Raw genomic sequence first — 20,585 nt, forward strand, 5'->3', positions numbered from 1 at the left:
CCAGCCCCGACCCCCATCACATCAGCACACCTGCCCTGCACCCTCCTTACCCCCCTGCCCCCTCTCGGTGTGGATCCTGCCTGGAGCTGGGGGGGCCGCTCCACATCTTCATGGCTGGGACCTGTTGTCTGTATGTGAGATCCCACTCCTCAGGCCTCTTGGCCCGAGTGGGGGGGCCCTCCTCTCTGACCTCTGCACTTTGAGCCCCCCTTCTTCCCCACCTCTGTCCAGTTGGCCATCCCTTCCCATGGCCTACAGGGAGCCCCCCATCCTTACAGAACCCCTTGCTGTCAGGTCATCTCCTTGGCCTGTTTTGGGGTTTGTGTCCATCGCTGTCCTGGAGAGGATGAACCTGGTATATGGTCCTGGCCTAGAGCCCAGGTGGCTGTGGTCACCCTTCTCGATGGGAGGGTGGTGGCCAGGCTGGCCGTCCCCACCCACAGGGCCTTCGGTCAGTGTTGGAGAGGGTGCAAGTGCTGGGCTAGAGCTGTCTGTTCATGGGGCCACCAGGCTGCTCGCGTCCTTGGGGATATTATAAATACCAGTGCCCTTCCCTCCGTTTGGCAGAGGCATTATTAAGTTCATTATGTTCTCATCAGTAATTCAAACCAAAACCTTCTGACATAACTCTTAAATTCTTCACAATACAGCTCTATCAGGTAGTCTGTTAGTTGTTTGACTGTGACCCTCTTCCCTCGTCCTGGCCTTGGCTGCACGCGTGTCCCTTCTTCTCTGAGTCTCATTCCTTCCCTCTCACAGTTGCCCAGTTGTCCAGCGTCCCTTTTCCTGACCACAGTGTGTGTGACATCCTCTCCCCAGTTATGTGGTTCGCTGGACCTTCCTTTGTTCCAGAGAATTCCTCTCCCGCCCTGTGGGGCATTTCTGGGCTCCTGGCCACCCTCCTCCCTGCCCTGCTCTGCTAACCCCTGCATGCCCCGGTGCCCAGTCCCACTTAGGGACAACCTTGGAAAGAGGCAGCCTGGCTTCATCCCAGAGCCGCCTGTGCCCCACGGATCTACTGCGGAGACGGTCTGGAAGTCGTGGCCCTTGTCGGTTTCCCACCGTCTGCCTCCAGCCCCGCGGCATGTGTCCTCGTTCTTCTCTGGAGCTGGGCCGTGTCCTGCAGCCTGGCTCCAACTCCTTGCTCTGCCGACCGATGATTCAGGAACATCCTTGTGCATAAATCTGCATTTTGGACAATCTCCCTCAGGAGAGCTTCCCAGAAGTGGGATTACTGGGTCAGAGGGCAGGAATGTCGTTCAGGCTCCCAGCGGACGCTGCCAAATGGCTCTGCAGACGCTGCTGGCCACCTGCCTCTCAGGGTCCCGCTCATTTCCGCTGCAGCTGACGAGTGCTGGGCGGGTCCATAAGCCGGCCCAGCTTCACCCCTCAGCCCCCCGGTAACAGCGGAGGAAGTGGAGGCTCGGGAGGGGAGAGCGCTGCCCTAGGGGCCCAAGGGCTGCAGGAGAAGGGGTGAGGCTTGAGCTTTAGGGTGTTGCCACTGTGGAACAGTTCTTAGCGTGGGACCTGAGGTGACACAGGATTGGGTGATGGATGGGTTGAAGAGTGTCCCCCGAAATTTAGGTCCAATCAGTACCTGCAAATGGGACCTTATTTGGAAATAGGGCCTTTGCAGATGTCATCAAGTCAACATGAAGTCATCTTGGAGTAGGGTGGGCCCTGAATCCAGTGACTGGTGTCCTTGCAAGGAGACGCAATGGAGACCCACAGGGAGAAGGCCACGCGAAGATGGAGACGGAGATCGGAGGGCTGCGTCTACAAGCCCAGGGATCCCATGGTCTGCTGGCAGCCTCCAGAGGCAAGGAGTGAGGCTGGGACAGTCTCCAGCAGGGGCGGTAACAGGAGCCAGCCCCGCCCACACCTCCACTGCACGCCTGGCCTCCAGAACCGGGAAGGGATAAATTCCTGTTGTATTGAGACACCTGGTTTGTGGTTATTTGTTACAGTAGCCCCAGGAGACTCATACAGGGCCCAGGACTGCGGGATGGACAGAGAGTGCCTCTGGCATCAGGGCCCCTGCTCCCGGGGAAGCACCCTGCCTCCAGTGCCCCACCCCCCAGGAGGGCTGCCCGGGGCGGCGAGAGTGCACTGTCCTGACCCCCCTCTTTTTTCTGTTAATAGGCGAGGAACTTTATTAACTTGTTCTAAAGTTTATTCCCAGCTTCTTCAGCTTAATTAGCCGCGCAGCCTGAGTGGTGGATGAGCAGAACCTGGAAGGAGCTGCAGTGACCAGGGGGTTTGGACTTCACAGTATCAGAGCTCTCAATCTTATCAGCTCTAGAAACCGAGGCACAGTAGAATGCAGTCCTAGTATAAACAGGCAGCTCCAAGTCACTTCTTCAAGCCTGATCTTTAGAAGTTGACTCGATTCTCTTTGCCTCATTCTTGGAGGCCCCTCTGGCTGTGAGCCCCAGCCTCATGGCCTCCTGAGAGTTCCTGCCAGGCCAGGCCCGGCACCCCACAGGGGCTGGGAGAGCTTCCCCAGGCTGCGAGTGAAGCCAGGTGCCCTTGGCCATTTGGATGGGCCTTGCCATGGGCTGGGGTCGGCCGCCGCCGTGGTGGATGCTGGCCTGTGGCGAGAGTACTCCACCATGCTGCAGGAACCTGGCGCTCAGACGGGAGGGGTTGGGGCTGGCACTCATGTGCTGGTCATCCTGTGCCGTGTGGGGCAGTCGGCCTCCTCTCCCCTGGATACCACGACATGGAACCAGGGGAGCAGACCTCTGAAATGTAAAAAGTGCTTCAGCAGTCCACAGCCAGGTGTGGCCTCCAGCAGAGGACAGTGGAAGGTGGCCCGTGTCTCTGGTTCACCCTCCTGGCGGCACTGGGCTTTGCCTTCAGGCTATGTGTGGACCCTGCACAGCATGGCCCCCGCTTCCCACTTGGGGCCCCTCATGCCTCTCCTGGATGTGCCGGGGGTGGGTGAGTGAATGCTAGACCCTCCCAGCCTGTGGCACGTGGCCTCTGTGGCCCTGACGGTGATGTGCTGTGGTCCCGTGTCAGTATGTGGACCCGACGGTGACGTGCTGTGGCCCTGTGTCAGTGTGTGGATGAGGGGTTGGGAGGCCATGCTGTTGAGGCCCCTCCTCACTGGACCCCACCCCAGCCCTGGGAGATGCTACGCCCAGTTGCAGGCCAGAGGGAGGTGTGCAGCCAGGGCTGAGCTCTGTGCCCACTGACACCCCACATCCCCGTTGCTCCTCCTCGGACCTGGGGGTGGGGTTGGCCTGGGGTCGGGGAAGGCGTCCCCAGGACCTTCCAGGGAGACGTGTCTTGGGGATGGGCCCTTCTGCAGTTCCCAGTGTGCGGAGACCCGACCCGCCTGGCAAGTCCGCTGTGGTGTCACCAGCACTGGGTCTCCAACCAAGCATTCACTGCCCCCTGTGCTGTCCTGGTCTGGGCTCCAGTGTTGCCTTCTCCGTCCCTTTGCAGTGACTGCCCTTCAGAGCTGGCCTGGCCTCGTCCTTCCTCCGTCTCTTCCTGACCCTCCACTTCTACCCTGCTGTTCCCTCTGCCAGGACCCATACTAGCTTGTTCTTCACCCTACAGTATCGACTTGAGATACCCGTGGTCGGTCCTCCTGACCGTCCAGTCTCAGGGTCCCGCCTGCCCCAAGCTTGGCTCTGAGCAGCCCTGCCTCCCTCTGGCCCTCTTGTGGACTCTGCTTTGCAGCAGGTAGTGTCCTGGGACTGCTATCGCAAAGTACTACAAACTGTGAGGCTTGAAACAACAGGAGCTGATTCCCTCATACTTCTGGAGACTAGGAGTCTGGGATCGTGCTGTGGGCAGGGGTGGCTTCTTCTGGGAGCCCTGAGGGGAGGTCCATCCCATGCCTCTCTCCTGGCTTTTGATGGCTTGTGGCTGCATCACCCTGATCTCTGCCTGTCTTCTCCTTGTCTGTCTCTGTCCTCTTCTTATAAAGACACCCATCACTAGATTTAGGGACCTCCCTAAATCCAGGATGACCTCCTCTCAAGTAATTACATCTGCAAAAATTCTATTTTCAAACAAGGTAACGTTCTGAGGTTCGGTGTGGGCATGAATTCTGGAGACATTGGTCAGCCCAGTTCAGGGGCTGAGCTGATGTACCTGGGCTGTTCCTGCCCCGTTGCACTGCCTTGTAGCTGCCTGAGATGCTCGCCAGGTGCTTCTACCTGCCGTCCAGCCCATGGCCCCAGGACCAGGTGCGTTGCTTTACGTTTGTGCAACCAACTCTGGAAATGCCACCTGTGATTTGCTGCCCAGCAGCCCCTGGGGAGTGTGCTCCTCTGGTCACCCCTGCCCCACCAACTCTGGGGTCCTACCGGGCCAGGCCCAGAGAAGGCCTCTCCCCACAGACCACCCCACCCTGAACCGGGAGGCTCCTACTGGGAGAGTCCTGGGGCCTCTGGGCTTGGCTGGCTGTGGGTGTTCCCAGAGGACTCAGGGCATCGGGTGATTCTGGGGCCCCCGCAATTCCAGATACAGCTGTCAGTGGTTGCTTCCTGGTGGGGGGTTGCTGGTCTCTGAGGTGCTCACAGAGGACGGGCAAGCAGACCCCAGCTGTCAGGGCATGCTGGCCCGCCAGACAGACACAGGCAGGCAGTGTATCTATGAGAGGGTGCTGGGGACTGAATTGTGTCCCCCAGATTCCTATGTGCAAGCCCTAACCTCCAGTAGGACTGTATGTGGAGATGGGGCCTGCGAGGAGGTGATTAGGGTAAAATGAGGTCGTAAGGATGGGTCCTGATCCCACAGGATAGGTGTCCTTATAGGAGGAGGGAGAGAGACCGTTCTCCCCCACGCGCTCCGGGAGAGGCCGCGTGAGGACACAGGGAGAAGGCGGCCTTCTGCAGGCCAGTGACAGGGCGCTCCTCAGAGGCTGTCTCGGAACCCTGGTCTTGGACTTCACTCTGCAGAACTGTGAGAAGTAAATGTGTTGTTGGAGCCGCCCAGCCTGTGGTATTTTGTCACGGCAGCCCGAGCTAACACAGGGGCATTTTAGAAGTGGGGGGTCAGGGAGGGCTTCTTGAGGAGGTGATGTTTGAGCTGAAACCCGAATGATGAGAAGGAGCTGCCAGGAAAGGTTCCAGAAAAGAGGGGGGTAGATGCAAGGATGCAGAGGCAGAAGGCAGGGCCGGTCTTGTGGGATACCACTGGGAAGTTGGGGTGTACCGGGGAAAGACCCTGGGTTGTAACTGAGGCCCCCTCCCATCTCTGGGCGACCTCAAGCAAACCTGGTGTCCCTCAGTGCCTCAGTTTCCCCACTTGTAAAACAGAGGTGAAGTCATGTGTCCCCCCTCTTAAGGCTATTGCGAAGCCCCCACCCTGGGTGGTCCCCTGGCCGGCTGGCAGGGCAAGGGTCTCCTTCATAGGGAGAAAGGCCCCCGTGAGCCAGCTCTGCTGCGCTCAGACCCTGCGGGACCCTTCACACATCCCAGCCGGAACATCTGTGTTCAACAGCCGCCACCAACAAGGGAGACCAAACGTGCTCGCAGCGGACCCTCTGGCTCCACCAGGCTGGGGATTTGGCAGCGGCAGCTGGGCCTGATTAAAGGCATTCCGAGGCGCGCTGGTGTTTGTGTATCTGGTTCTGTATTTACACTTTGGGAACGAGCGAGGAGGCAGCTGGGGAGTGTCTTGGACAGCCGGGGGGCCAGGGGCCAGGGTGACTCAGCCTGGAATCGGCGCTCGGCCACACGCCCGTGATGTGTTCATTCATTCCCTCATTCATTCATTATCCCCTCCTGCGCTCGGCAGACGGTTACTGAGAGAGCCCAGTGAGCAGGCCACTTCCATGGGGCTGCCCGGCTCCCCTCCCTGTGGAGCCCTCAGTCTCCTTGGGGGCCACTGGGGGGTGGGACCAGGACAGCAACAAAGTTAACAAGAATTAACTCAAAGTGGACCAAAGGCCTAAATGGAAGAGCTAAGGCTATAAAACTTGGAGAAGGAAGCATGGGTGTAAATCTTCCTGGCTTTGGGTTAGGTAACAGACTTTTAGACATGATACTAAAAGCTCAAGCAACAAAAGAAAAATAGATTAATTGGATTCTATCAACATTAACAACTTTTGTGCATCAGAAGGCCCAAGAAAGTGAAAAGACAACCTACAGAATGGGGGAAAATATTTGCAAACTATACAGCTGATAAGGGATTAATATCCAGAAAATATAAAGAACTCTTACAACTCAACAAGAAAAAGACAACCCAGTTTAAAAATGGGTGAAGGACTTTAGGGGCCAGCCTGGTGGCATAGTGGTTAAATTTGGCATGTTCCACTTTGGCAGCCTGGGGTTCATGGGTTTGGTTTCTGGGTGTGGACCTACACCACTTGTTGGTGGCCATGCTGTGGCAGTGTCCCGCATACAAGATAGAGGAAGATTGGCACACATATTGGCTCAGGGCCAATCTTCCTCAAGCAAAAAGAAGATTGGCAAGAGATATTAGCTCAGACCAATCTTCCTCACCAAAAAAAAAAAAGGGGGGGAGGGGTGAACGACTTGAATAGACATCTCTCTAAAGAAGATATTCAGATGGCGAACAAGCACATGAGAAGTTGCTCGGCATCAATGGCCATCAGGGAAATGCGAGTCAAAACCACTGCGAGATACCACTTCACACCTGCCAGGACAGCTCCTATCAGAAAACAGGAACCAGCAAGTGTTGGGGAGGATGCGGAGGAATTGGACCCTCCCGCACTGCGGGTGGGGATGTGAAACGTGCAGCTGCTGTGGGAAAGGGCCTGACGGCTCCTCAGAAAGCTAAACAGAATGACCCCGTGACCCAGCAGTTCCCTCCCAGGGATGGACCTGGAGAGTTGAAAACAGGGATTCACACAGGGACTTGCACAGTGTGGTCACAGCAGCACTGTCCACAGTCGCCAAAAGGTGGAAACGACCCACATGTCCATTAACAGATGAAGGACAAACAAAATGTGGTCCATCCACACAATGGACTATTACTCAGCCATAAAAAGGAATGAAGCCCTGACACGCGCTACAACATGGGTGAACCTCAAAAACCTCATGCTGAGTGAGGGAGGCCAGCCACAAAAAACCACATAGTGTGCGATCCATTCATATGAAAAGTCCAGAACGGGCAAATCCATAGAGACAGCAAGTGGATTGGTGGCGGGCAGGGGATGAGGAGGGGGATGGGGAGGGATTGCTCATGGGAACAGGGCTTCCTTTCAGGGGGATGACAATGTTCTGGGACTAGGTAGATGTGGTGGTTGCACAACGTTGTGAATGTGCTAGATGCCACTGAATTGTGCACTTTATAATGGTTCACTTTATGTTATGTGAAGATTACTTCAATAAAAAGAAGAAAGTTAAAGAGAAAGAGAAGAGCAGACCCCAGCCTTCCTAGTTGGTCCCTGTGCAGGCACAGCCATCTGCCCCAGAGCCCCGGGTCTCTGATCCTTTCCAGAGTGGGAGGGAAGATGTGAGGAGAAACTATCCATCCCATGGACACTCAGCGTGAGTGGTCACTGCTGGTCTCTCAGTGGCGGCAGGGCGGGGGCCGGGGAGTCCTGGGTTGGAGCCAGCAGCCCTCTGCCCCCCTCTCTCTGGGGTGACTCTGCCTGCCGTGTTCCGAGTCCACCTCTGTGGTCTCAATGAGATGTCCACAGCTGTGCACATGTCACCCTGCCTCAGCTGAGCAGTGTGAGGGCCCGATGTGATGAATGGAGCCTGTGGGGGGCTATCTGTCCTCGAACTGGCCACCTCGTGCCTGAGCTGAGACCAGGGGCCTCGCAGGGGCAGGCCATGGAAGGAACCTGGAGGGACGTAGCCAGAACCTGGTGCTCGCCAGGGTGCAGTGGCCCCACGTGACTCAGAATCGTCCTTTCAGGGTTCCCTCCATGTGCCCCCACGGCTGCCGGTGTGCTTGGAGAACCCGAGGAAGCCCCACTCCCTGCCTCCCAGGAAGCCCCTCCAAAGGCAGGCCGTTCCAGTCCTCTCTTCCTCTCTGCGTTGGCCACCTTCTGTGGACTCCACCTAGGGGAGCCTGAGGTGCAGGGCTGTGGGCCAAGCCCAAGGCCTGGCTAGTGCTTGGGGTCCAGAAGCACTGTGCTCTCGAGCTGATGAGGAGACAGCATTGGCCCTCCACCTCCTTTTTTTTTTTTTTTTTGAGGAAGATTAGCCCTGAGCTAACTGCTGCCAATCCTCCTCTTTTTGCTGAGGAAGACTGGCCCTGAGCTAACGTCCGTGCCCATCTTCCTCTACTTTATATGTGGGACGCCTACCCCAGCATGGCTCGCCAAGTGGTGCCATGTCTACACCCGGGATCTGAACTGGTGAACCCCGGGCCGCCGAAGCAGAACGTGTGCACTTAACTGCTGCGCCACCAGGCCGGCCCCTCTACCTCCTTCTTGTGAGTAGTTCTTTGCCTCTGTGCTTAGGCAGTGTCTGTTCTTCCTAACTGAGGTGGGGGGCAGGGGGTCCACAGGGCACAGCAGAAATGTGGGCCCTGCCTGGGTTCTGAGTACATCCAGCCGTTGTTCCTGTGCGCACATGCTTATCCATTGTCTGCTCACTCACTGGCCACGTGTGCGCCCAGCTGCTCCCTGTACCAGGGTTGTCATGGAGCTGACACTGTGACAGGAGGAGACAGACCACAGTGGGGTGGTTTTGGACCATGAGCTGTGGAGGAGGTGACCCCATGGGGGTGAGATGCATGGTATTGGGCTGGCCCAGTGGGAAGAGCCTTCCGGAGGAGGGAGCCTTTGCACTCAAGGCCAGTGCAAAGGCCCTGAGACAGCAACCCGCTCAGCTTATCGAAGGACTCCAAGGAGGCCTGTATGCTGGAGCGCAGTGGTTGGGGGAGAGAAGAGGGCCAGACTGTGCAGGGGTTTGTGGTGAGAGAGGAAACTGAGGCCTGCTTGGAGGACACAGCTCCTCCCTGAACCCCCACAGCATGGCCCCTGCGCGTCCCCTGACTTTGCAGGACAGAGCTCAGCCTTCATCACGCCAGCTTCCCTTAATCTCATTAGAAGGCCAGCCAGTTGCCATGGTGATTACTGGCAGGCCCAACCAGGGCCAGCTCTGTCTGGAGCATGGGGCCTCGGCGGGGCTAGCAGGTGTGGGTGTCAGTGCATCCTGTGCAGGGTCCCAGAGGATTGGGCGCTGCCCTGGAGAAGTGGCCATGTCTGCCATGCAATGCCTTCCCAGGGCCATTGGTCCCTGTTCCCCAGTCTTGTGGCCCCCGCTTCACCCAGGCCCATGGATGCCACCAGGATGAGGGGCCATGCCCAGTAGGGGCAGGGGCACGGACAGAGGCTGGGGATGCATGCTACACTGGGTAAGCCCCTGTGGGATCCCGTCAGAAAGGGGGGCCAGGGGAGGCCGGAGAAACCACCACTGCACAGGGCTCTGCAGGGGGGTGGGCATCGAATGGAGATGGGGAGAAGGGTTTTGTGCACAGGGGACTTGGGCACAGGCTGTGTTGGGGGCGAGGGGGCCCTACCTGGAAATGAGGGGCCCAGGGCTGAGGCGGGGCCAGAGGTGGCTTTTTATGGTGGAACTTATGCTGGGCCTGCCCACACAGAGCTGACGTGGTAGTCATCGTCAGGTTGGTGCTCTGACCAGAAGCTCCCAGAGGAGCAGGTGCACTTTTGCCGAGATGCGACGTGGCCTCTGTGACACTCTGCAGTCCCAACTGCCCGCTGGTCTGCAGGGTCATACAGGGGTCAAGTTCCAGGAGTGGGGTGCCTGCCCCGCTTGGCCACTTCCGGGTTGGGTAGCCTTGGGTAGTTCCCTCACATCGAGCCTTGGTTTTCCCATCTGGAAAGTGGAATGTCCTGGTACCCACCTCAGAGGGCCTGTCCTGGGTTGAATTGTGTCAGCCATACGTCTGAAGGTGGGAGTGCTGGATCCCCAGGAAGCAGTGCAAAGAGGTAAGCAAATCTCCTCCCCCTGCCCAGAGGCAGCGATCTGTAGTGTGGGACCTTGCGCAGCAGCTGGTGCATGACCGTGGCAGGAGATGGGGGAGCTGTCAGGCCTCTGCAGGAACACTTTTGCTTTCGGAGTTGCATCCCAGCCTGTGGGAATGCTCCTCACTGACACAGCTTGTCCACCGTGTGGGCACTCCCGCTCCCACCAAGCCCAGCGGCACAGGTGGACTGCCAGTGAGTGCAGAGTGGGTGTGCTTGTGCGTGTGAAAGAAAGCCCCCTCCCCTCCCCTGCCGCCCAGCACAGCAGCTCGGCTGGTCGGTCAGGGCCACAGTCTGCACCAGAGCACCTGCGCCTGTGTGTGGGACCCACTAAGCAGCAGTGGCCAGCAAACGCAGAGAGCCCTACCAGCACAACTTCCAGCAGATGTGTGGGTTCAGAAAACACAGCTCCTGTCCCCTGCAGTGGTGGCAGGTAGACTCTGCCACCAGATGCTACCACTATGCGCCAGCAAAAGTCCAGTTCATCAAACAGCAAGAAGAAACACGATAACACCCCTGATCAGAAGGAAAATGACGAGACAGAAACCAACCCTGAAGACACAGAAATTTACAATCTAAATGACACAGCATTCAAAGTAGTTATCATAGAGAAATTCAGCAAGTTACAAGAAATCTCAGAAAGACAGTTCAGTGAAGTGAGGAATAAAATTAACGAGCAGGAGGGAGTTTTCACAAAAGAGATTCAAACTCTAAAAGCACACCAAACAGAAATGCTGGAGATGAAGAACACAGGCGACTTGAGGGAGCGAGGAGTGGAGAGAGCAGAGGGCAGGGAGGCCACGGTGAAAGCATGGGTAACGGGGCGCCTGCCCACCCTCAGCCCAGACCCTCCAAATCTAATGTGGGGTCCGCTCTCACAGTCGGGGAGCCTGGCTCAGACCATGGGCTGTCTGACCCAGAGGCCACAGGCAAGGGGCAGCCCAGGGAGCTGCAGCTTTCCCGTTCTACTGGGTGGCCTCCAGCACATGATGGCCTTGTCCAGGCTTTACTTCCCTGGCTGCCTTCCCACGTGGCCAACAGCCACAAGGATAGGGCGGGGGGAGGGAGAGGCATCTAAGCCCCGTGTCAGCCCCAAGCTTCCGTGTGGGTGTCAGGAGCTGTGTTGGCATCCTGAAAGGTCCTTGCATGGCCTCTAGGTGGTCCTGTCACCTGGCGTGTGAAAGTTGGCTCCCAAGCGTGGGAAGGGCAGTGTTTTTTCACTCACTTACATGTTTGTACACGTGTTTGTTCCACTAGCAGTTGCTGCTGAGTGACGGGCCCTGGCTTGGATGCTGGGTTTACGGAGCTCTGTTGGTGAGATTGAGGGGAAGTGCCATTTGGTGGTCTCAGAGTAAGGACCTCTGGGTGGAGAAGTGCATCAGGGACCGTGGCCTGGCAGCAGGAAGAGGCATGAGCTTCACTGTCCAGCAGCTTGTCAGACCCTGTCTGGTGGGTCACTCTTCTGTTCTCTCTGTGGACCCTCTGAGGCAGCAGGTCCATGGGCAGAGCCTTAGGTTGGCATTTCCTTACCCCAGGACCCTACTCCTGGGGGTTCCCAGCCAGGTTGGAGGGCAGTCGGCATCTGCAAAGTTAGGGCGTACCCAAGACCACACTCAGGTCAGCAGTCACTAGAAGCTCTCAGAACTCACTGAAGCTGTTGTGCACGCAGTTAGGGTTTGTTACAGCAGAAGGGCCAGATTGCAGTCAGCAAAGGGACGAGGTGCATGGGGTGGCATCCAGGAGAGCTCCATGCACGGAGCTTCTTGTTGTCTCCTCCCCATGGAGTCATGGGGACAGCGCTTACTTCCCCCAGCACCAATGTGTGACCGCACGCATGGTGTACTGCCACCAGGGACGCGCCCCAGGCCTCGGTGTCCAGGGTTTTTATGGGGGCTCACAGAGGTGGACCCGGCTGACTGCCTGCATGGCTGACCTTCGTCTCCAGCCCCTACAGAGGGGAGCTGAAAAGACATGACCCAAGACCCCCACCCGAAATCACACTGTTGACATAGACCACGCAGTGTGACCCAAGGCCCCAGGCAAACAAAGACACTCTTATCAGGCAGGACTTTCACCTCCCAGGAGCTGTGGGCAAAGGCCAGACCTCTCTGGGCCAGGTTAACTCTTTCCTGTGCAGCCCCACATGCCACCAAGGATGAGCACAGGTTCCCCCAGAGGAAGAGCGGGCCCCCCACATGCATCCACTCCAGACCCAGAGGCCATGCCCCAAAGTCTGACAGTCGCACAGTCCCTAGGGGTTGGGGGTGGGCGACCATCGGGGAGAGTCTCCGATAGAGGTGGGGCCTGGGTGGCCCAGTGTTGCAGCAGCAGGCAAGCTGTGAGCATCCTGTCAGTCCCTGATCCTGTAGCTCATCCCCAGCACTGGGCTCCCCCTGGCCCAGGACGGGGCAGCTTTGCCTTGCATACGGGGGCTCCCAGAACTGGCGGGTCAGCCTGTGACGAGAGCACATGTGGCGTGAGCACTTTTTCTGTCACACACCAGGCATTCACGCTCATCCAGACAACTTACTCAAGGGAGGGGAAACTGAGGCCCAGGAGAAGGCCATGGCACTCCAGGGCCACGTGGTTCTTGAGAGGCAGACACCATGCAGGCTCCTGCCTCATGGCTCAGACACAAGGAGGGCATGGGGGGGCGGGGCCTCAGGTCAGAGGTGACCTGTGCCCACCCTGCTCGGCCTCTGCCCCCTCTGGCCAGGGTCTGGCCTGTTTCATCTCTCATGACTGTGGGGAAGGACACAGCGGGGGTGTTCACAGTCAGCGTCTCCAGCCGTCAGACGCAGACCCTGGGCCGGGCCCCCCAGATGCCCAGGAAGCACCGTGAAGGAATGAGAAAGGTCAGTCCCCTTCCCGGCTACAGTGTGCTCGCAGGAAACAGCTGTTTACCTGAGTGAGGTGCTCGGCCGGGCAGGCGGCCAGTTCCTGAGCTCTACTTCCCCCCCGGTGTCCGGGGCCCCCGGAAGGCTGGGGCTGGCGCGCGAGAGCAGGGCGGCGCGGGCGGCCGGCTCCCGGAGCGCTGCCAGGAGCTGTTTGTGAGGGAACGTGAGCCGGCCTTGTTGTGTACACTGTTGACCCTAGCAACCGGCCCAGCCGCCGAGTGGACGCCCACCCTCCCTGCGTGCCCGGCTGCTGCCCCTTGGTACGGCGCCTGTCTCCTCTGGCAGTGCGACAGGCCACTGGTGCTGCAGAGCAGGTCAGGGGTGTCTGCCATTGATCCTGGCAGAGTGGGATTGGCTGCTCCAGGGGGAAGAGGCTGGGTCCTAGCCCCGTTCCGAGGCAGCTGGGGCCGGTGAGGGAGCCCCAGCTCCTGTCTCGCAGCCACAAATCCCTGCACGACTGCTGGGTGGGGGGCTGTGCGGGGACGCAGGGAGCCCACATGAAGGCCCTTCACTGGGCCCATGGCCCAGCGAGGTGGCAGGATGGGCAGAAGGAGCCAGGGGCCTTGGGCAGGACCCCCAAGAACTCAGGCAGAGTCTGGCAGACCTGCTCACCATGTGTGTGCTGCCAGAGGGGTCGCACATCCTGCGCTTTGAAAGCCAGCGCTGCGCTTCTGACAAGGCCCCTCTGATCCAGGCCACTGGAAAGACAGTTTCTCCTGTGTCCGGGTGTCAATTCACAGCCTCTGGCCTGCGCCCCGGGAACACAGCCTTTGGCCGTGATAAGAAATGGCTCCCCGGGTGGGGATGAGGGGCCTCCTCCTCGGGCTGCAGTCTCCAGCTCTGCGGTCACTCTCATTCACAAACCGGCCGAGTCGGCCAGCAGGACCCCCGCAAGTTCATGCAGTCCTGGGGAGGGCTGGCCAGGGCACCTTGGGTTTCTGGTTCTGCCATTCATGGTAGAGAGACACCTGGCTGCTCTGAGAATCTGCGTGACAGCGTCCCCACCCTCTGAGTGACTGGAGCCACAGACCACACTGCTGGAGTCCTTTTGGGGCCCATGGGAGTGGTGCTCTGTGGGGTGTGCTGGAGAGGGCCCCCCCAGCCCCGCTGCAGCTGCCTGCTCCTCTCTTGTAGCTCCAGCTCCAGAAGTCTCAGTACCTGCAACTGGGCCCAAGCCGTGGCCAGTACTATGGTGGGTCCCTGCCCAACGTGAACCAGATTGGGAGCGGCACCATGGACCTGCCCTTCCAGGTGAGCCCCCTCCCCCTGCACTGCCTCCCACCTGGGGCGCTTTGCACTCCAGGCCCCGCCCTGGCCACAGACGGAGCATGTGTGTGATGGCCACAGACAGCTGGGGTCATCACCCTGCCCCCGCCTACTCCTCTTCTGCCCCTGTGCTCGCCTGGAGCCCTCCGGCCCGGCCCCTGTCAGCACACCCTGAAGCGAGGCCGTGGTCTGGCGGTGAGCGTTTCGGCAGCCGCTACACCTGTTGGCCGGCTGTGCGGCAGCGGGAACCGCTCAGGGCCTCTGGGGCTTGGCTCCGTCCCGCCTCACTAATCCGCAAGCCCAGCAATTCTCAGAAGGAGGCCCTGTGGCCTGACCCCACTTGTCTGCAGACGTTTCTTGGCAGAGACACACATAGCGTGGCTCCTGCAGGCCGCGCGGCCGCCGCGCACATCCTTATCATAAATAATGAGAGATAAGGCCCACCGCCTGGGCACAGAGCCCCCCACTTCCCCCAGGCTGTGCCCTGGCCCTGGTCTGCAGGTGGAAACGAGGGTTAGGTGGCCCGAGGATCTGGGCTGAGAATGGGGCCCACCCCCAGCATGATGTCTGGGCTCTGCAGGGACAGGTCTGTGGCTGGGACGCAGCCCCGGTAACAGCCATGTCTGTCAACGTGCTGACAGGCCAGGTGGAGCAGGGTGGGTCCCCAGGGAGCTCAGTCCCCCACTTGCCCACGTGAGTCACTCCTCAGCTCCTACTCCTCCCATGCTGCCCCTGGGACACAGCACAGCACCACCTGGGGTCCCCCAGGGTGGCTTTGGGTCTGTCTGGTTCAGCTCTGCGTTCTGTGGGCCCTTCAGGATACAACCCTACCCTGACGACCTCCTCATCAGAGCAGACGCATGGGGCCCTGTGTGCTCTGGAGCCTCACCTCTCAGTCAAGGCCCTTCCTCATTTGGGTGCTCTCCCTCCTCCCTGTCTCTCGCCTTTCTCTGTTCCCCACATCCCCTCCTCCCTTGAGGAGAGCATCTCTCTGGGCACCCCTGAGCTTGGCCCTGCCTGGGGCTGGCGTAGAGCCCCCTCGGGCTGTGGGTGCACGGGGGGCTGGGTGAGGCAGGAGTGTCTGAAAGTCTCGGTTCTTTGCATTTTCAGCCCAGCGGATTTCTGGGGGAGGCCCTGGCAGCGGCTCCTGTCTCTCTGGTAAATGAGCCCCTGGGCTGAGGCTGTTGGTGTCCCCAGCGCGGACGCTGGTTATTCCTGCGTGGCCGCCCCCTGCCCCTCGTGGCCCAGCAGGAGGTGTCCTGTCCACTAAACGGAAATGGATCTGCTCTGCACCCCCTATCTGGGGCAGTGCTTGTGGTCATGTTGAGAGACCCCCACTTGGGGATCCGAGCATGCACGTCAATGCTGCATGGTTCGTTCCTGTGACACACGCACACACGCGTGTGCACAGATCCTAGATGCAGCCTCGTGAGCTGGGCTGTGGCCAGGCCTGAGCTTTTCTCTGTCTCTGGCTCTGCTTCAGCCACCTCAGTTTCCCCTCTGGCCTTCCAGGCATCTCTGGGAGGAGCGGAGTGGCCCTGCCCTCCGGTGTCCATGCCTGGATGGCGTGGTTCCCACCCTCCCTCAGTCATGGCCGTCTCCTGGCTCCCCAGCCTTTGGGAGGCGAAGGTGCAGAAAGACCCAAGCCGGAGGGTCCTCGCCAGGTCAGAGAGAGACAGGAATCCCGGATACTGGGGGAGCAGTCAGCCCTGAACGCTGGCCAGGGCATTCGGGCTGGTGGGGAAGAGCAGTGGTTCCAGCCAGGGGCAGTCTTCTGGAAGGAAATTGCTTTTTGCCTGGCTGCCCAGAGAGCCATTAGGGCCCAAGGGCCAGATGGCTGGGTAAGGGGACTGGCTGTGTCTAGAGCTGGCTAAGGCCGCCTGTCTTGTCCCAGTCAGATGGTGAGGGGCCCCATGGCACCAGGGTAGGCAGAGAGCAGGCTCCCGGGGGCCCTTGGGGCATGGAGCCGGGAGGGAGAGCAGGGCCCGGCCAGGGGCCTGGTGCCAGCCCCAGGTGCTGCAAGGAAGCCCCATCCGGACAAGCTGTGGGCCAGGGCTCCGGAAGGCGCCTGCACTTGGCTCCCCGTGGTGCCTTGTGTGGTGCCTGGATGAGGCAGTGGGGGAGGGTGCGTGGGCCTGGGTCTTCATCAAGACTGGCCCGGGCTCAAGGAGGAGCCTCTGGGGAGCCAGCACTTGGCCAGGTGGGCCCCTCGACATCCTCGGCTGGAAGCCCCAGGGCTGTCTCTTGGCAGGCCCCTCCAGGGATGACGTAGGTGGGGAGAAGAGGCCGGCCAGGCCCGGAGAGAGAAGGTGGAGGCCTGTCTGCACCTGGCGAGGCTGGGGGGCGCTCGGGCTGTCTGCACCCCTGGCACCCCAGCCAGCACCGGGCCCCGAGCTTGCGCCGCTCTGCCTGGCCCGTGCATGCCAGCCACACTGCACGCCTGCCGCCCTGGTGCCCAGGACCCCTGGCTCGCCCCCACCCCTGCAGTGCTCGGAGGCCGGGGGCTGGGGCTGCAGGAGGAAGCCCAGCTGGGCTGCGGAGTGGTGGCCGGAGGTGTCGTGGGAGGGGACCCTGAGGCCAGATGTCGAGGGTAGAGCTGGGGTTAGATCTCAGGCCATAGCTGATAACAGGTTTTTGGGTTTCTCTCTCCTTTTTCCCATCCCCTCCACTCCTCCCTCCCCTTGCTGGCCCCCTCCCCGCCCCCAGACACCCTTCCAGTCCTCAGGCCTGGACACCAGCCGGACCACCCGGCACCACGGTCTGGTAGACAGAGTGTATCGGGAGCGCGGCCGGCTCGGCTCCCCGCACCGCCGGCCCCTGTCAGTGGACAAACATGGACGGCAGATATCCTTCTCCTAAAGGACGTGTGCGGGTGAGGGGCCAGTCCCTGTTGGCGGCTGTGGGACCCCGAATTTGTCTAGCTGATAGAGCCGCCCTCTCCCAGCTTTGGGGATGGATCAGGGCCACCCCAGCCCTCCAGGGCTTCCAGCAGCACCAAGAGGGGCGCAATCACAGTGCAACCTGGGAGGACTTCGTGGAGGAGGCAGTGAGGCTGGTTGAGGAGCCTTTGGCCAGGCTTGTAGGGTGGGGCAGGGCATAGGAAGCCGGGACACAGAGGTGGCTGCTGGAGCACACAGCCTGAGGTGGGAGTTGGGGAGGGTGGACCACACTGCACTTGGTTGTCCACCTGGGCAGTGGCCCAGGAGGGCTGTGAACGGAGCGCCTGCGTGTCCAGGATGAGTTGATGGACGGCATGGAGGGCAGCCCAGCCAAGGTAGTGGGGCTGAGGGGTCTGACCAGACCCAGACAGATCCTAGGGAGACTAGATCTCTGCAGGATACAGAACTCACCTCTGCATCTCAGCCGAGCAGAGAGATCTGTGGAGTCCCACCCCCACCCCCGACTTGGCCAGCCAGGCCCATCCCATCGCCAGAGTCTGAGCGACCACTCCTGGGACCCCTGCTCTTTTGAACAGAGAAGCCTGTTCTTTCCCGTTCTCATTTCCGTGGCTGGGGGAGCCCGACCAGCTGGGCCCCAGACCGAGTCCTCAGGCCCCGGGAGCCGTCCCATCGGCCCAGAGTTAAGAGTCACGACAGGGGTCAGCTGAACTAGACTCCCCGCTGCCCCCCGTGGGCCCCGGTTTCGTGGCCGAGGCCCCTCCTGGAAGGGGTGCAGCCCGCACGTGTGCTCGCAGCGGGTGAGTGCTGAGTGCTAGGTGGACGGGGCTGCTCCCTGGGGGCTGCTCCCAGCCAGGCAGGAAAGGCCCCCCGCCCCACAGCCCCAGCTGTTTGCAGGCTCCCAGCAGCCTGGCCGTGCAGGCTGGCCGACTGGGGGTTCCTGGGGCTCGGGGCAGGGCCTAAGCTGACAGCACTGTCCCCTTAACTCATGCTCACGTGGACAGCTGCCCGTACGGCACCGTGTACCTCTCACCGCCCACGGACACCAGCTGGAGAAGGTCAGTGACCCAGAGCCACCCCAGCCCTCTCATTGAAAACAAAACTAAACTTTCTTTGTGGTGGTGCTTGGAAAACCAATGCACAGTTGCTTATAAATGACCAAACTAAGAAGCATCCAGAAGTTTCTAGAAACCAGTTCTATCCCTGTAACAGCTTTGGGGTCTTCCAGGATTTTTTTCCTTTTTATTTATACTTTTTTTGGTAAACATAGCTGGGATTATATTGGATATTCAGTGTTGTAACTTGCTCTTTTTTCATTTAATGCTATATTGTGAGTGGTTTCCCACATTCCTAAGCGGCCATTGAAAGTGTGATTATAAAGATATTATACGTTTATTACTACAAGATGAGGAAAACACATAAATGTATCTGGAAGAGAGGAAAAAACACCCCTACTGCCATCATCTAGAAAGGTCTAAAATAACAATAATATAGTTAATGTAAATACCCATGGTAACACAGGCAGTGGTTGCACACCAGTGTGAATGCACGAATGCTACAGAAGTATATGCTCAAAAGTGGTTAAAATGGTAAACTTTATGTTACGTATATTTTACCACACACACAATATGTATGTAGGTGATTTCAGTAGACAAAGACCAAAAATGAGCAAGTTGTTAAAAAAAAATGCACACACACGCATAACGTAATACGTAATATAATATATAATTCAATAACAATTAAATAACCACCAAGCACATTTCATATATCAGGCACCATATCAACCATCACGTACATTAACTGATAGAAGATGTGCAGAGCTTTGTGGAGTAAGTGGTGTCATCCTCCCCATTTTAGATATAAGGAAATTGAGCACAGAAGGGTCAGAACACTTGCTGAGGGTCACACAGCGGGTGGGGGAGGCCAGGACCCTGACTGGCTCCTCGCTGCTTGGCCAGCCCATCCTTTCTAACCTGCTGTTTTCTCCTTGAACCACGTTTCCTCCATTTCCCTCTCAGTGGCTGGGATGTTCCCATTGGGTGGATGCGGCTCTTACTCTCGTCCCCACATTGCCAGCTGTACAGCTGGACCTGCCCTTTGCATGTCTGTCCAGCTCCCTTGGGCAGCTGAGGGCTGTTCTGGGGACCCTCCCTCCAGGCATCTGCAGTTGTGGGCCATTTGGGTCACCCTGTCCCCAAGGCAGAAGTCAGAGCTCCTGGCAGCGTTTGGTTTGGCCACTCCCCTATGGGGCCTCCTCGGGGGGCTGCATTCCTTCTGGGGCCTCTTAGCCTAACGTCACTGCCTCCTCTTCCCTCCCGTCACACCTGGTTTGTAACTGAGCGCCCCGGAGGGAGACGTTGCCCGTTGGTGTTTGTCATCAGATGGGGAGCATGATTACGGTCTGGGGGCTCATACCCCCAAGGCCAGGCTGCTGTGGGACTGTTGGGCCCCTTTCCAGATGGTTTCGGGAGAAAGGCACTGTCCTTTCCCTAATGCCGAGAAGCCCGCAGAGGGGCTGGGGTGGGCGAGGGCTGGTTAGCACTGGAGGGATGTCTCTGCTGAAGCTTTTTGTTGTCACAGGGCTTTGCAGACAAAACCCACGGTCAGTCGTGGTTCTTTTGAGAATGTCTTTAGGGTTTTGCTCAGGTGCCGTAGTTCACAGACATGACTCACTGCTGTCAGCCTGTCCCATTGGGCATATCCTGGGTAGAGTGGGGCCAGAACTATCCCTTTTTCCCCTTTGGGGCCAGGCTCACTCTCTCTCTCCTCTCCCCAGGACCAATTCTGACTCTGCCTTGCACCAGAGCACAATGACGCCCAACCAGCCAGAGCCCTTCACGGGCGGGTCCCAGGACGCCCACCAGAAAAGAGGTAATGGCAGGGCACGTGGGCGTCTTTCTTTGGGTCAGACAAGCCCAGCGGGTGGCCTCTGAGCTCCCAGAGGAGGTTGCAAGCTCATGGGTGGACAGACCTGTGGAGGAAGACTCAGTCGGGGCTGTGGGACGAGGGGAGGGGCTCAGGGAAACTTTCAGAGGTGGTGCTACTTGCCGTGGTGGCTGGCAGCACCCCACGCACACAGACACCCCTGGGGCGGCGGTGGCAGCAGCCCAACCCACACAACTGTGAGCAGACAGGGCAGGAGCACCCAGCCCCCGTGGTGGCACCCCGACACCAGCTCCATCAGCAGCAGGGGCTGCATACAAGTGCCAGGTCCCCAGGCCCCCACCAGTGACAGTTACACCTGTGAACCCAGCATCCCTGGCAGCAGTGCACCCAGCACCCCCAGACAACCCGGGAACAGTGCCAGCGGTGTGTGGGGTGCAGCGTCTGAGTCAGCGGAGGAACATGAGACCCAGACGAACAGTCACAGTCACCAAAGCCAGACTCAAATCAGAGAAGGTGCTCACCACCACAAAGCGTCTGGCAGAGGATGCCTTCAGCAAACTCCATGAAGAGCTACAGCGACACTGCAGAGCAGACGGGGAGTGACAGCTCTCCAGAAACCAGACCTCAAGTCACAAGTTTACGATGTGACTGACAAAGAATTCAAAACAGCTGTCATAAAGAAACTCAGCAAGTTACGGGAAAACTCAG

The 20,585-nt window shown here is 59.1% G+C and overlaps 1 protein-coding gene across 12 annotated transcripts in view; it reads left to right on the forward strand.

The window, feature by feature from the left end:
• The window catches only part of CRTC1 (CREB regulated transcription coactivator 1), a 72,412-nt gene that overhangs the window by 25,413 nt on the left and 26,414 nt on the right, over window positions 1-20,585 (forward strand). For 7 of the 12 annotated variants that reach the window (XM_070586659.1, XM_070586660.1, XM_070586663.1 and 4 more), the window contains exons 2-6: window positions 13,963-14,079; window positions 15,205-15,252; window positions 16,801-16,938; window positions 17,988-18,049; window positions 19,768-19,862. In XM_070586659.1, the coding sequence (XP_070442760.1) occupies window positions 13,963-14,079; window positions 15,205-15,252; window positions 16,801-16,938; window positions 17,988-18,049; window positions 19,768-19,862 (460 nt within the window). The remainder of the gene's footprint in view (window positions 1-13,962; window positions 14,080-15,204; window positions 15,253-16,800; window positions 16,939-17,987; window positions 18,050-19,767; window positions 19,863-20,585) is intronic. The other 5 variants (XM_070586662.1, XM_070586661.1, XM_070586665.1 and 2 more) reach the window with 1 other exon arrangement.

The sequence above is a fragment of the Equus przewalskii genome, chromosome 20 (assembly GCF_037783145.1).
Source record: "Equus przewalskii isolate Varuska chromosome 20, EquPr2, whole genome shotgun sequence".
NCBI classification, from domain to species: Eukaryota; Metazoa; Chordata; class Mammalia; order Perissodactyla; family Equidae; genus Equus; species Equus przewalskii.